At 43.9% G+C, this 12040-nt stretch overlaps 2 protein-coding genes across 4 annotated transcripts in view; both read left to right on the top strand.

The window, feature by feature from the left end:
- Nucleotides 1-2504: 2504 nt before the first annotated feature.
- POLR2D (RNA polymerase II subunit D) lies at nucleotides 2505-7298 on the top strand. The gene is made up of 4 exons (XM_083741745.1): nucleotides 2505-2990; nucleotides 4286-4466; nucleotides 5257-5352; nucleotides 6746-7298. Exons 1-4 carry the CDS (start codon nucleotides 2924-2926, stop codon nucleotides 6822-6824), a joined length of 423 nt encoding a protein of 140 aa, XP_083597871.1. The 5' UTR covers nucleotides 2505-2923; the 3' UTR covers nucleotides 6825-7298.
- Nucleotides 7299-9933: 2635 nt separating this feature from the next.
- Nucleotides 9934-12040, top strand: part of WDR33 (WD repeat domain 33) — a 52815-nt gene continuing 50708 nt past the window's right edge. For 2 of the 3 annotated variants that reach the window (XR_014565044.1, XM_083741678.1), the window contains exon 1: nucleotides 9966-10123. The gene's annotated coding sequence lies outside the window, so the exon portion shown is untranslated. Of the gene's footprint in view, nucleotides 10124-12040 lie in introns of all 3 variants that reach the window. The other variant, XM_083741679.1, reaches the window with a different exon arrangement.

Genomic DNA, 12040 nt, shown 5'->3' on the forward strand with positions numbered 1-12040 from the left:
TATCTCAATATATCTGTAAAAAAAGAAAGCTGAGCCTGTCAGACTCATAGGTAGCAAGTGCCATAGGTATTTCCTTTGTGTTTTGGTAAAGAATGCCAGCAACAGTCCCAGATCAACTTCAGTTGATAATACCAACCAAAAAATCCCAACAGGAAAAGACTATTGTGATTTTATACCAATTAATGTGTTAAGCGGTTCTTTCTTGCTTGTGGGGGTTTGGCCTGAAGACAAGTACCACTAACCTGTCCTGATGTGCAGAATGAGCAGTAATGTTTCTAATGGAAGGATACATTCTTCTTTACTGCTGCTGCATTGATTTGGAATCAAACATTCTCTAATAAATAGATTATCCCTTAAAGCATTTAATCTTATAAGACAATTGGATTCTACTTGGGCAAGCTCTGGAAAGTTTTGTTTTTCAAAACTAGTAAAGTTCTGAAAGTATGGTGTTTTGTGATCCGAGTGTCCACCTTCCCCAGTGCCATGAATGAACAAGGTAAAATGTTAAAAGTGAGTAAAGAGTGTTTCATCAAGCTGCTAGTCAAAATTCTTTGAATCTAATTTCTCATCATAAGCTACAATATATATTTGGGACCTGTGATTTACGTTACTTTTGCTTCAAACACAGACCTGGATAAGCCAGCAAGAGACAAAATACAGTATTATCTAATATCTATTGTTCACAATGGGAATGACCCATTGGCTTCAATGCCTCAGAGTTACCATGTAGAATTTGAGCCTGGTTATTGCTGGGGTGGTCATGGCTATTGCAGAAAGACTCCTCATTTATGTGTGACTCTTGGATAACAGAGAGAACATTTGTGAATTCACAGAAATAAAATGTGAATTCTGGCTTGTATCAATTGATAGCTGAATTTAAACCTCTCGAGCACATTGTGTGCATGAGACACAATATCCAGTGCACAGGGCTATTGATGATACTATTTTAATGCACATTTGACCAACAGACCTATTCTATATATGTTTACTCAGAAGTTAGTTCCACTGGTTTTTAAAGTGGGCTTATTTCCAAGTAGGGCTGGAACAATAGGGTACAGTACTCATAATGCAAACCTAAACATCCTAAGGATTGAGTCCCACTGAACACATTGGGAGTTACTTCTGAGTAAAAATGTTTAGGATTGTCAGAATTACTTCCCGACCCTTTGCTTGTTTAAGTAATCATATAAATATGCATACTCTTGGAAATTGTAATGCATCATGCTTTCCTGAACTCAATGTTATTACAGGTGCACACTTGCTCAAAGGCTGCAATCCTAACCCCACTTACCTGGGAGTAAGCCCCAATGAAATCAGTGGCACTTCTCAGCAGATATGATTAGTTAGGAGCGGGATTTAAATGGAAGAATTGACATCTGGGGGGGAATTACCAAAAGGCGGCACTTGGCACTTTGTACTGGATCTCAGGCAAATAGGTGCTTTCGTGTTTTTTTAAAAAAGCTCAACTTTTGGAGAGTCCTGGCAACCCTACCTATTGTTGCCTTTGACTGGACTTAACTGTCCAGAGGTCCTTTACCTTTTTACCTATTAGTGACTCCTTCCACTCCCATTCAGAGGGAATTGTGAGTTAAACTCCTTAGGATTATATTAACAAAGTGAATAAGTTTCTGCTCAATGAGGTGCATGCTCACTTGGGTTTTTTCCCCCTCTTATCAATGGGTAATGTAGAGAGTGAAATGTGTTTGCCACTTGTCCATTTTTCACCTGGACAGCATGGAAATTGCAGATCAATATTTGATGTCTAATGAGTGCCTTCGCTGCAAAAGGTAGTGGGGTTAGGGCAGGGCTTTCCCTTTTCTGTCGTCACTTTAGCAGTAGTGGTACTGCTCAGTTCCAGTGGCGTAGTTAGAGAAGGAGAGAGAAACAATTGGTTAGGGCAATGTTTGGGTCTTGACTGTCACTTGGATGCACCAGGGCCTGTGGTTCACGCAGCTCTGCTTGCTGGCCTAGAAGTATTGAGGGGAGAACCCCTTCGCCCGTATGCGCCCTAAGCGAATCAGTTGCAAACGAAGGAAGGTGAGCTTGAAGCAGACAGGGGGGACCCACAACAAACAGGGACCCTTCCAATGCCACATTCTCCCTCTTGCCATCCTCCTGGCCTACCTGCGGGTTCTGAACGTGGGTCACACTGTTGCATCTAACCCAACATCCCGTTTACGAACCGGCTCCCTGCCAGCTAGGTAGTTTTGAGGAGGGTAGTTTTGAGCACACAATTTTCCAGGACTCTAACCCCTGACTATCGGCCATGGCGGCTGCGCTTGAGGGGAGTGCAGTCCGATACCTCGAGGGCTGCTTATTACCCGTCGCGGTTTTAAGCGCCTTTTGGGGGGCTGCCCCATTTCCTAGCCTGCAGACTTTGGGTACTCCAGACGCTTCAGCGGGGTTTCAGCTCTGCGTTGCTTCCTGGCCTAGAAACCTGCTTCCCTTGTGAGGAGCACTAAATATATACAATTTTAAAAAATTATGATTGCGGGCGATCGGGCGTTGTCTGTCGGGTCTAGAATCATTTACTGACAGGATCTTGCTAACAATCGCGGGAACCGTGTAAACCCCACTGGATTCACGCTTCGCAATCCTGAACACACTTGCTGGGGAGTAAGCCGTTCTGAACGTGATGGCATTTACTTCGGAGTAAGGGGGTCCAGGGCAACGGTGGGAGCGGGCGCTTTGAGGCCTTGCGACCCTATCGCTCTCCTCCGCGAAGCTGCTCCGGAGAGAGAACTCGCCATGTTCAATATAGCTCGACACACTTTTCCCCCTTTCTCTTTCCTTCAGCACAAGCCGAGGCGGCATCCGGGCCGGCTCTTTCCCCGCCAGAGGGCGTCGCGGGCACCTGCTCAGGCCTCCTTCCTTCCTTTTCCGGCCGGCCGAGCGCTTCGGGTTTCCGGGGCTGGCTGAGGCGATGGCGGCCGGAGGCGCCGATGCTGTGGATGTAGAGGAGGATGCTTCTCAGCTCTTATTTCCCAAGGGTGAGCGGCTGGGCCCTCGGGGGGCGCAGGAGACGCGAGGTGCTCCCGGCCTTGTCCCGGAGGAGACCTCGGCTTGTGAGGGAGCAAAGAGGCAGCAGGAGCCTTGCCTGGAGGGGAGCAACATTCCTCATTCTCGGCTGTAAAAAGCGCTCGTGTATCGCTAGCCTCACGTTGAAAGCGACATGGTACCGCTTTAATAATAATAATAATGGTTCCCCGCCGCCAAATAATTCGGGGAGCTGTGGTTTGTTAAGGGTAATTAGACTGGTTAGGAGACACCCCTATTTCGCCTCATGGAGCTACGGTTTCGGAGTGATTTTAACCAACAGTTCTTCACAGGGAACTCTGAAAATGCTGGCTCTGGATGGGGGGGGGGGAATAAGGGTCTCGGCGCCCTTAGAAAAACTACAGCTCCCAGAATTGTTTGCGGGAAGCCCTGTCTGCTTAACGTGGCACCATACTGGTTTTAAATGCACGGTGCGAATGTGCGTTTAATGTGAGTCTTCTCTCCGTTATCCGAGGCAAGTGGTGCAGCAGTTTTGAAGTTGAGCATCTCTGGCCCTTCCCTGGATGGGAGGCTGTTTAGTATTCTGTTGTATGCTGCATATACAATTGTTATATAAACTGTAGATAAATATATGGCTCTGTTTCTGGGGTCCATGCCATGCAGTTACTTTGATTGTTGGTTTATAGTTCACACTCTCAGAACAGCTGCCTTGAGCAAGCAACAAAACAGTATGTTTGTTTGTTTTGTTTGCTTTTTGTCTTTCAAAGTAGCATAGGATGCCTTCTGTGTTCCAAAGCAATCTGATGCCCTTTTTTAAGATTCAAGTTTTATATGTGCTAGTACTTTGGAAATATTTTCACATTTACATGTGTGTTGAAGTATTCTGGAGAAGCATGTGACAAATAATTGAGCTGGAGAATGATCTCCTTTTTGTAAATTTGGCAGGATGGGCCAGATAATTATTATTGTTTTTACATCAAGAGGTATAATCTGTGTATAACTGGATCTTAATATGGGGTAGTAGAATAAATGGTACCACTTCAATCACATGTTTGAATGCTCCCACAGGTACAGCAAAGAGAGGATTCATCTAGAATCTTTCTTTCATATGTTTTCTCAATTGAGTGCGTCGGTTTTATGTGTCAGATCATTCAAAAATAGTATTCTCTACCCACCACCTGAAGTGCTACCACCATATGTGTACCCCGGCTTAAGTGTTACCAGTGGTGGTGTGTTTCTCTGTGCCTTTTGAACTATCAGTTTCTTCCTCACCCATCTTTGCATATAGAATTTGAGACTGCCGAAACCCTTCTAAATTCAGAAGTGCACATGCTTCTTGAACATCGGAAACAGCAGAATGAGAGTGCAGAAGATGAGCAGGAGCTCTCAGAAGTATTCATGAAAACCTTGAATTATACTGCTCGCTTCAGCCGCTTCAAAAACCGGGAGACTATTGCTAGTGTCCGCAGGTAAATAATTTTTCAAATAAATTATTATTTTATGTCAAAGCACTCAGATAAACCCTATGTTTCAAAGTTGTTATAGGCAATGGGTTGATACTTGTCCAAGCAGTTTCTTCTTTGCCTTTTGGAACAATAACCATGTAATTCTGTATATTTCCTCAGAAGTAAGTCCCATTGAGTTCAGTGGGGCTTACTCAAAGGTATGTGGGAACAGAATTGCTACCTAAATAGATGTAGAGTTGGTACTTACTTACATTTATTAAAAGCAGTGTGAATTGACAGAAACATTTGGAAATCTAGTGGGTTCCCTCTTGTTGATGGGAATGCCATCCTTCTGAAATCCTAACCAGATTTGTTAAAGAAGTAACTTTCAGTTAAAGTGATCTATCTAGGAATACTAATTTTGGTGGAGTAAATAGTAAGCTACTGTTACTTTTTCTTTGAAGCATGTTACAATATAAAGCCATGTATTTACTTTTAGTATTTTTGTGATACTTTTAGTATTTTTGTGATATTTTTGTGTGATCTTTTCATAGACTATATATACCAGGCATAGGCAAACCTGGCCCTCCAGATGTTTTGGGACTACAACTCCCATCATCCCTAGCTAACAGGACCAGTGATCAGGAATGACAGGAGTTGTAGTCCCAAAACATCTGGAGGGCCAAGTTTGCCTATGCCTGATAAAAATAAATCCTTAATCCTTTTTGAGTAGCTGTACTGTTTTTTCTGCAACTTCTCTTCTCTTCTGTATTCCATTTTTTACATACATAGTTTATTTTATTTGTTCCTGCAGTTTGTTACTCCAGAAGAAGCTCCATAAATTTGAATTGGCGTGTTTAGCTAATTTATGTCCTGAGACAGCTGAGGAGGCCAAAGCTTTAATTCCCAGGTGAGTCACCCCAAGTGAAAGGATTCACTTCATGTTCCCAGTGGCGTAGCGTGGGTTGTCAGCACCCGGGGCAAGGCAAGTAATTTGCGCCCCCTAACCCCTGGATTTTAGCATTCGAATGTGAGCGCGCCCCCCCAGATGTTGCGGCCGGCCCCCCTGCACCCCCCCACGCTACGCCATTGGGGCTGGGGGCGAGTGAAGGAACCAAGGACCCCCCCTTAAGGCTCAGCAGGAATTTATTAAATTTATTATTTGCGGAGCCCCAGCGGGCCGAGGCAGCCGAAGCCCCCTCCCCTCGGGCGCCTCCCCGCCCTCTCCTCTCCTTGGGCGCTCCAAGGCGCTCCAGATCCGGGCTTGGCGAGCGCCTCTCCTCCCCCCAGCCTGGTCCGGGGGCTTCCAGCCGTGCTCCGTCCTCGCCCGCCGCCCCCGCCCCCCCGCGGCTGAGGCTTGCACTGAGAGCCGGAGCCAGCGGCGCCCCCTTCCGCCGGGAGACCCTCGCCCGCCCGCCGGCTTCCTCTCGGAGGGTTTGGCTCCTCCCTCCCAGTCGGCAGAAGCAGCCGTCGCCTGTGGCTGGGCCGAGGGGATGGCGGCGGCGGCAGGGGGGGGTGTGGAGGCTGCCCGTGCCCGGCCAGGCGTTGGTGGCGGCGTCGGCGCTGCTGCAGCGGCTGCTCCTCCTGCGAGCAGTGAGTGGAGCGCAGCCGCAGCGGCGGCGGCGGGCGCGCGCGCTAGGGCGCAAGGCTGGCGGCGGCGGCGGGGAGCCCGGCGGAGGAAGGAACTTGTCCCTTCCCTCTGGACTTGCGCCCCCCCAGATGTTGCGCCCGGTGCGGCCGGCCCCCCTGGCACCCCCCACGCTACGCCACTGCATGTTCCAAAGGGTTTGTAAAGCATGAACAACTAAAAAGTCAGTGTAATGGTTCTACAGTTGGATTTAAGGTTAGCATACCAGCCAGTTAACTGGTCAATATATTTTCAATTGACTGCCTATTATTTTGACCATGATCAAGCATCTCTTGAAGCCCTGATGCTTGAAGAAGTGGCCTGCTGCCTATTTAGCTCAACTGTCTTTTAAAAACTCGTTATCTTTTTTAAATAATTGCTGCTACTATGTTTTGTTCTTATTTCTTTTTTAAATGTAATTTATAGCTTTACCTTTGTAGGATAATGCCCAAAAGTACAACCCACATTTGCAGAAATCTTACCTGCCATTGGCTACACCGAGACAATCCTCCAGACCATAATCAAATCAGATATGAGCCCTGTGCTCTTAACACTCCCCCTCACCATGCAACTTAATACATTATTCATAGTTTTTCCCTTTCAGGAAAGCTTGAGCATCAACCCTTAAAAAAAAAGAGAGAGAGAAACTTAACCATTGCTTGCTCCTGTCTTTCAGCTTAGAGGGTCGGTTTGAAGATGAAGAGTTGCAGCAGATTCTTGATGACATTCAGACCAAGCGAAGTTTTCAGTATTAGAAGGAAGAACCAGACCCTCCAAACTCTGAACATGGAAAAAGAGAAATCTAAGAATGTTCATTTGTTTCTATACATCTTTGGACCAGTTCTGACTATCGCTCAATAGAAAAGAGAAGCTGATGTAGGGTGATGACATGCTTTTAAAAAGGGTTTCTTAGCTCTTTGGACTTGTTGAATGAGTTGGCAAGACTAATGTGGCATGAGCCACAGAACTCTGAAAAGTTTGCCTTGATTAGTTTAATATTTGTTTCCAAACTTTGTCTTCCTCCTGGGAATATACAAAATGTTTATGGGGCAGACAGAATGAACATACGTGGCCCAAAATAGGAGAAACTTTTCCTATTATATTTTGAGAATTGTAATAGTAGAATCAGGATAGATAAATTTGTGTGGTTTTTTGATCAAAAGCCTGAGTTTTTCTTTTCAACAATAATTTTGTACAATTGTTTGTGAATTAAAGTATAGTATTTCTAATGAGGGGTCTGTGATTTGTGAATGTTCTCATTCACTCATTGTTTATACAAAAGTCCTGTTGTCTTGAGGAAATACTCTGCAAGGGGTGGATGAACACAAGGAGCTTAAGGAATTTGTTGGATTATTAAACTGCATATAATATTTTTGCTGTATGTTGGTAAATTGATGTAAAGTTATTTATTGTATACGTACGTTGCTATAAACAATAATTGCACATACAATGTATGTATGTCGGAGAGAGAAAAAAATAATACTTTTGTGTTTTGGGAAGTGTGACTGGAAATGTCAAACTGGGTGAATGAGCTACCATAAGTAGCACTTCTTAGTTTTGTAGTGTGAAAGGAAACTGCTGGCAGAACCATGGGGCTCATAAAGGTAGAAACATGATCCATGCCCTACACTTAGGCAGAAATGCACTAATGCTACAGAAATTGCATGTTACACTATGTCAGTCAGCTGTCATAAATGATAAGATGTCCCTCATCCAGCTGGCAACAGTGACTGAGGAATGAATCGGCTTACTCCATTCCCTCCACCTGCAGAATCACTTCTAATGTTATTTTATTTATTCATTACTTTTATTTATTAACAGCATTTATATGCCACCCAATAACAGTAGCCTACAAGCATTAAAACATTAAAATACAGCAATAAGCTGTTAAAGGTTTGCTGAACTAGTCTCTTTACTCAAACCTGACCAAGTGAATAAAACAGGTGAAAGTCAGGAGTCATAACCTCAGCATTTAGTAAAAAATATCAGTGTGTACAGAAGCAAACAAGTTGAAGCAATCTGATACATCTTGATTAGATTTTTCTTTCTGCTAGACAGTAACCAATAATCATCACTCACAAGCTGCAGCAGTGGAATGATTACACTGGAAAAGCTTATATATGAAACCACTTGTTTTTGTACCAAAAACCTAGCATTTAATTTGTCAAGGAGTGTCAAGATTGGAGTGTCAAGATTTTTTTAAAAAAGATGTAAAACCTTGTAAAATTTGGTCTGATCTCAATCCACTGAGAATCACATTGAATCCCCCACCCCCCGTTGAATCTTGCTTGAAAACTATTCATGCAATACCACCAGTCATAACATCTTCCATAAGCTTTTTATCTTGTGCCTGAAATATTTAAGGTTGTGGGGTTTTTTTTGGGGGGGGGGCTGCCCAATTGTTCTGCATAATGATTTGTAAACATAAAATCCTAAACTTCTTGGATTCTACCTTTTCCACATCTTTTAGTAAAAGTTGGGGGGGGGGAATAAACCCTCTGGGCTATTCCAATGCAAATATTAAAGTAAATTTGGGGAATGAGAGCTACTTTATACCACACTTCTAGTGGCCAGATTCTTTTGCCCTTTTGGAGATGCTTCCTTTTCCCTTAGTTCCCTTTCCAAATTGTGTGTTGTGACACATTAGTGTGCCAGCTGCAGCGTGTAGGTGTGTCCCTATACATTTCATTATTAAATTTATGTATGTTTCCGTATCTCTTATAAGGGGTTAGTTTAACCTCCGGTTTGCTAGTAAAACTGAATTACTGTGTCACGAAATGATGCTTGTATAAAAAGTTTGTCACCAACATGAAAAGTTTGGAAAGCTCTGCATTAGTTCCCAGCCATACCAAGCTGAGGCTTTTAAATTGTCTTGTGCAGAAGCTATTACCAACTGACAGAGTAGGAAGCACATCTTTTTACTGCCATGGAAAGCAGGGATTGCGTAGTTTTACTTTGACTGCAATAGAATACAAACCAAGGGCTGGTGTAGATTTGTGCTCGTTACTGGAGCATATATAAGGGATACAAAGAGACTTAGGATGTGGCAACCTTGCACCACCCTGTCTCACTCCATTGGCAATACACACCAAGTTTCCATGAGCAGTGTGGTCTTGATACTTCACCTCCATTTGCACTGGCTACCTATGGCCCTTTAAGCTGTTTTGTTAGGGTTACCTTTACCTTTTTACCTGTTATGGTTAGGATTGGATCCTTAACCCCCTAGTTTTTATCCGCTGCAGAAAATTGTGCAAATTGGCCTTCCTTCCCATCTTGTATTTTTACATCCCAAACCTATGGAATTATTAGGCTTGCCTAAGTCTACTGACTGCATTAGAGATGATAGAAAACCATTGAGGTATTATCTTGATTTCTTGTGATGATTGAGATAACGCATTAATTCATTCTTCGTAAACTACTTTGCGGGCTTTTTTTATTGCACCATACAACCCTCTCCTCTTTAAAAACCGCTTTATGTTTGCTTTCTCTCTTCTCTCTGCACCCCCCAATCTTGGTTTTTCCTGCCAGGACATCAAGGGAGGGGGGGCCTGTGGTCGGTCAGGTGTCATTGGGCTCCAACTTCCACCATCCCTGGCCACTGTCCATGCTGGCTGGGGCTGGAACCCTCCTTTTCTCATTCCACTTCTGGACTATAATCAGCACAGACATAATCCTTCTAAAAGTCAAAGAATCACCACTATTTGGAGACCTTTTGGGAAGTCTAATAAGGGTTTCAGCTGCCGCTCCGTCTCCCCGGCCTGCTTTCCATGGTAAGCCCTTTCCTTTCCGCCACAGCAGCCGGAAATCCGTCTCAAGAAGATGTCGTCACTTATTCAGAAGAGGCACGCGCATGCTCAGCGCCTTTGCTCTCCTCCCTCCCTTTGGCTGGCCCCTCACACGCGCGCGCGCGATGACGTCGTTCATGTGCACCGCCTCCGGTCGCTGGTGGGGAAGATGGCGGATGGTGGCGACGGCTCGTGAGGCAGCAGCTTCCGGGATAGACGAGCTCTAGGTTTTTGGGCCCCGCGTACGGGGCTCTGTGAGCGGCTGCTTTGTGAGTTTTTCTCCTTGAGGCGATTGGCGGTGGGGAGGCAGGGGTGCGGGAGGGAAGGAACCCCGGCGACCCGGAAGACCGCCGCGGCTTCCGCCATCTTTAGGCCGCGAGAGGTGCCGCTGTTACGCTATTGGCGGCGGAGGGGGCCTGTGGCTGAAAGCCGGGGTAGGAGGAGGACGTTGTGAGGAGAGCGGGAGAGAGGCCGGCGTGGGGTTAGGAGCGAAAGTTTCAAAAGAGCCGCAAAGTCTTCAGTCGAAGCCCGGTAGGGGAAAGCCGACCATCCATCTGCCCTGCTGTTTCGGGCGCAATAAGTAATTTCGGCCTCGCCCTAAGATCCACAAGAGTAGCTGAAGAGTGCCTTGGGTGCAGGGTAGCAGCTGTGTGGGGGATCGGCGCTTTGGGATCCTTTCCACTCAGAGCGCACCTCAGCCACTCACTCGCTAGGTGTCCCTAAGATCAACGCCGCCTTACCAACCTCATCTCGTTTGCAAAGGAGGGGTGTGTGTGTGTGATTATGATAGGCCACCTTACATGGGTGTTGTAAGGGCCAATCACTTTTAGATGTGTAGGACGCTTTAGGGACCTTTAACGTATGCTAGGTAGATGATAAATACAAGCTTCATATAATTATTTTGGAGTGTAACTTCTTGGTGTACAAACATGCAGGGTTTCATTTAGAGACCTTTAATGTATGCTAGGTAGATGATAAATACATGCTTCATATAATTATTTGGGAGTGTAACTTCTTGGTGTACGAACATGCAGGGTTTCAAGTAGCATTCGATTTAAGCAAAACAAGTAGCACCTATAACTGTAAGAACAAGGTCAGGCTGTGTTCCTGAGTGCACTATTTGGCAGAAGCTCAAATGATTACAATGGGACCTAATTTGAATAAGCATGCATAGGATTGCGCTGTTGCTGTCAGTTGTTAGTTTAAGAGCCGATAGGATGTATTAACAATGCAAACATATTAGATATATATTTCCATTGTGCAGGAATCTTATGAATATGTTAGGAAAGACTAATACTTTTGCATTTTTTAAATGTTAGAACAGCATATGCACTGAGAAATTCAAGGCAAGTTCCAGAAATTGGTTAGGATCAGATTTTTTACCAGTTACACTCTTACGTTGAATAAGTACTTGCTAATTTATTTTATCAAGAAGTCATGATTCCACAATTTTCAAAAAATACTCACTGTGTGAGTAGGGCCAGTGTGTGAGTAGGATCATTCTCAGACAACATTCCTGCCATGTACTACTTGACATACATGCATTTGTTATAAAAGTTTGTATATAAACATTTGTTATAAAGCCTGTAACTTTCTAGTTTCTAATATATTCAGTATTAAAGTAAATTTCACATGTTCTCAGAAAGCAGCTATCTACTTTAGAATTAACTGAAACTTAGTACTACAGAATGTTTCAGTTGTGTGAAATGTTTCAGTGGTGCAAGAAGTTAGGATGTAAGTTTACTTTAAAACTTACATCCTACCTTCCTGCACCACTGAAACATTTCACACAACAATGTTTGAGACAAACATTACATTTTTGCTGGTAAGACATAGTTTTGTTCATCTTAAAATAGAATATTAATAAACCAATAAAATGCTGAAGATTTTATTTCTAATGCTTATTAATCATACATAGCTTACACTTCAAATGGAATAGTTTAATCTGTTAGTTGAAATAGTAGCTAACATCTCAAAAATGTAAATATGATACCCTGTGAAATAGTCATGTATTAAATTCCATGTTACATAATTCTGCAAAAGGAATTAGTTTGACTTCTTAATTTTGAGCTTTTATTTTTATTCCTGAAATTCGGATATAAAGCTAATTTGTATTAATTGCATGAACAGTTTTCAGTTGTTCTGCAAACAAATCCAATGGGGAGTGGAATGCCCAGAGAATGCAT

The sequence above is a fragment of the Podarcis gaigeae genome (genome assembly GCF_964106915.1).
Source record: "Podarcis gaigeae genome assembly, chromosome: 5".
Taxonomy (NCBI): Eukaryota; Metazoa; Chordata; class Lepidosauria; order Squamata; family Lacertidae; genus Podarcis; species Podarcis gaigeae.

Excerpts from the sequence above, each read along its gene's own strand:
- POLR2D (XM_083741745.1), top strand. The coding sequence starts at position 2,924 with ATGGCGGCCGGAGGCGCCGATGCTGTGGATGTAGAGGAGGATGCTTCT. Across the intron at positions 2,991-4,285 it reads TCAGCTCTTATTTCCCAAGG|AATTTGAGACTGCCGAAACC; the intron begins GTGAGCGGCTGG and ends CTTTGCATATAG. Across the intron at positions 4,467-5,256 it reads ACTATTGCTAGTGTCCGCAG|TTTGTTACTCCAGAAGAAGC; the intron begins GTAAATAATTTT and ends TTGTTCCTGCAG.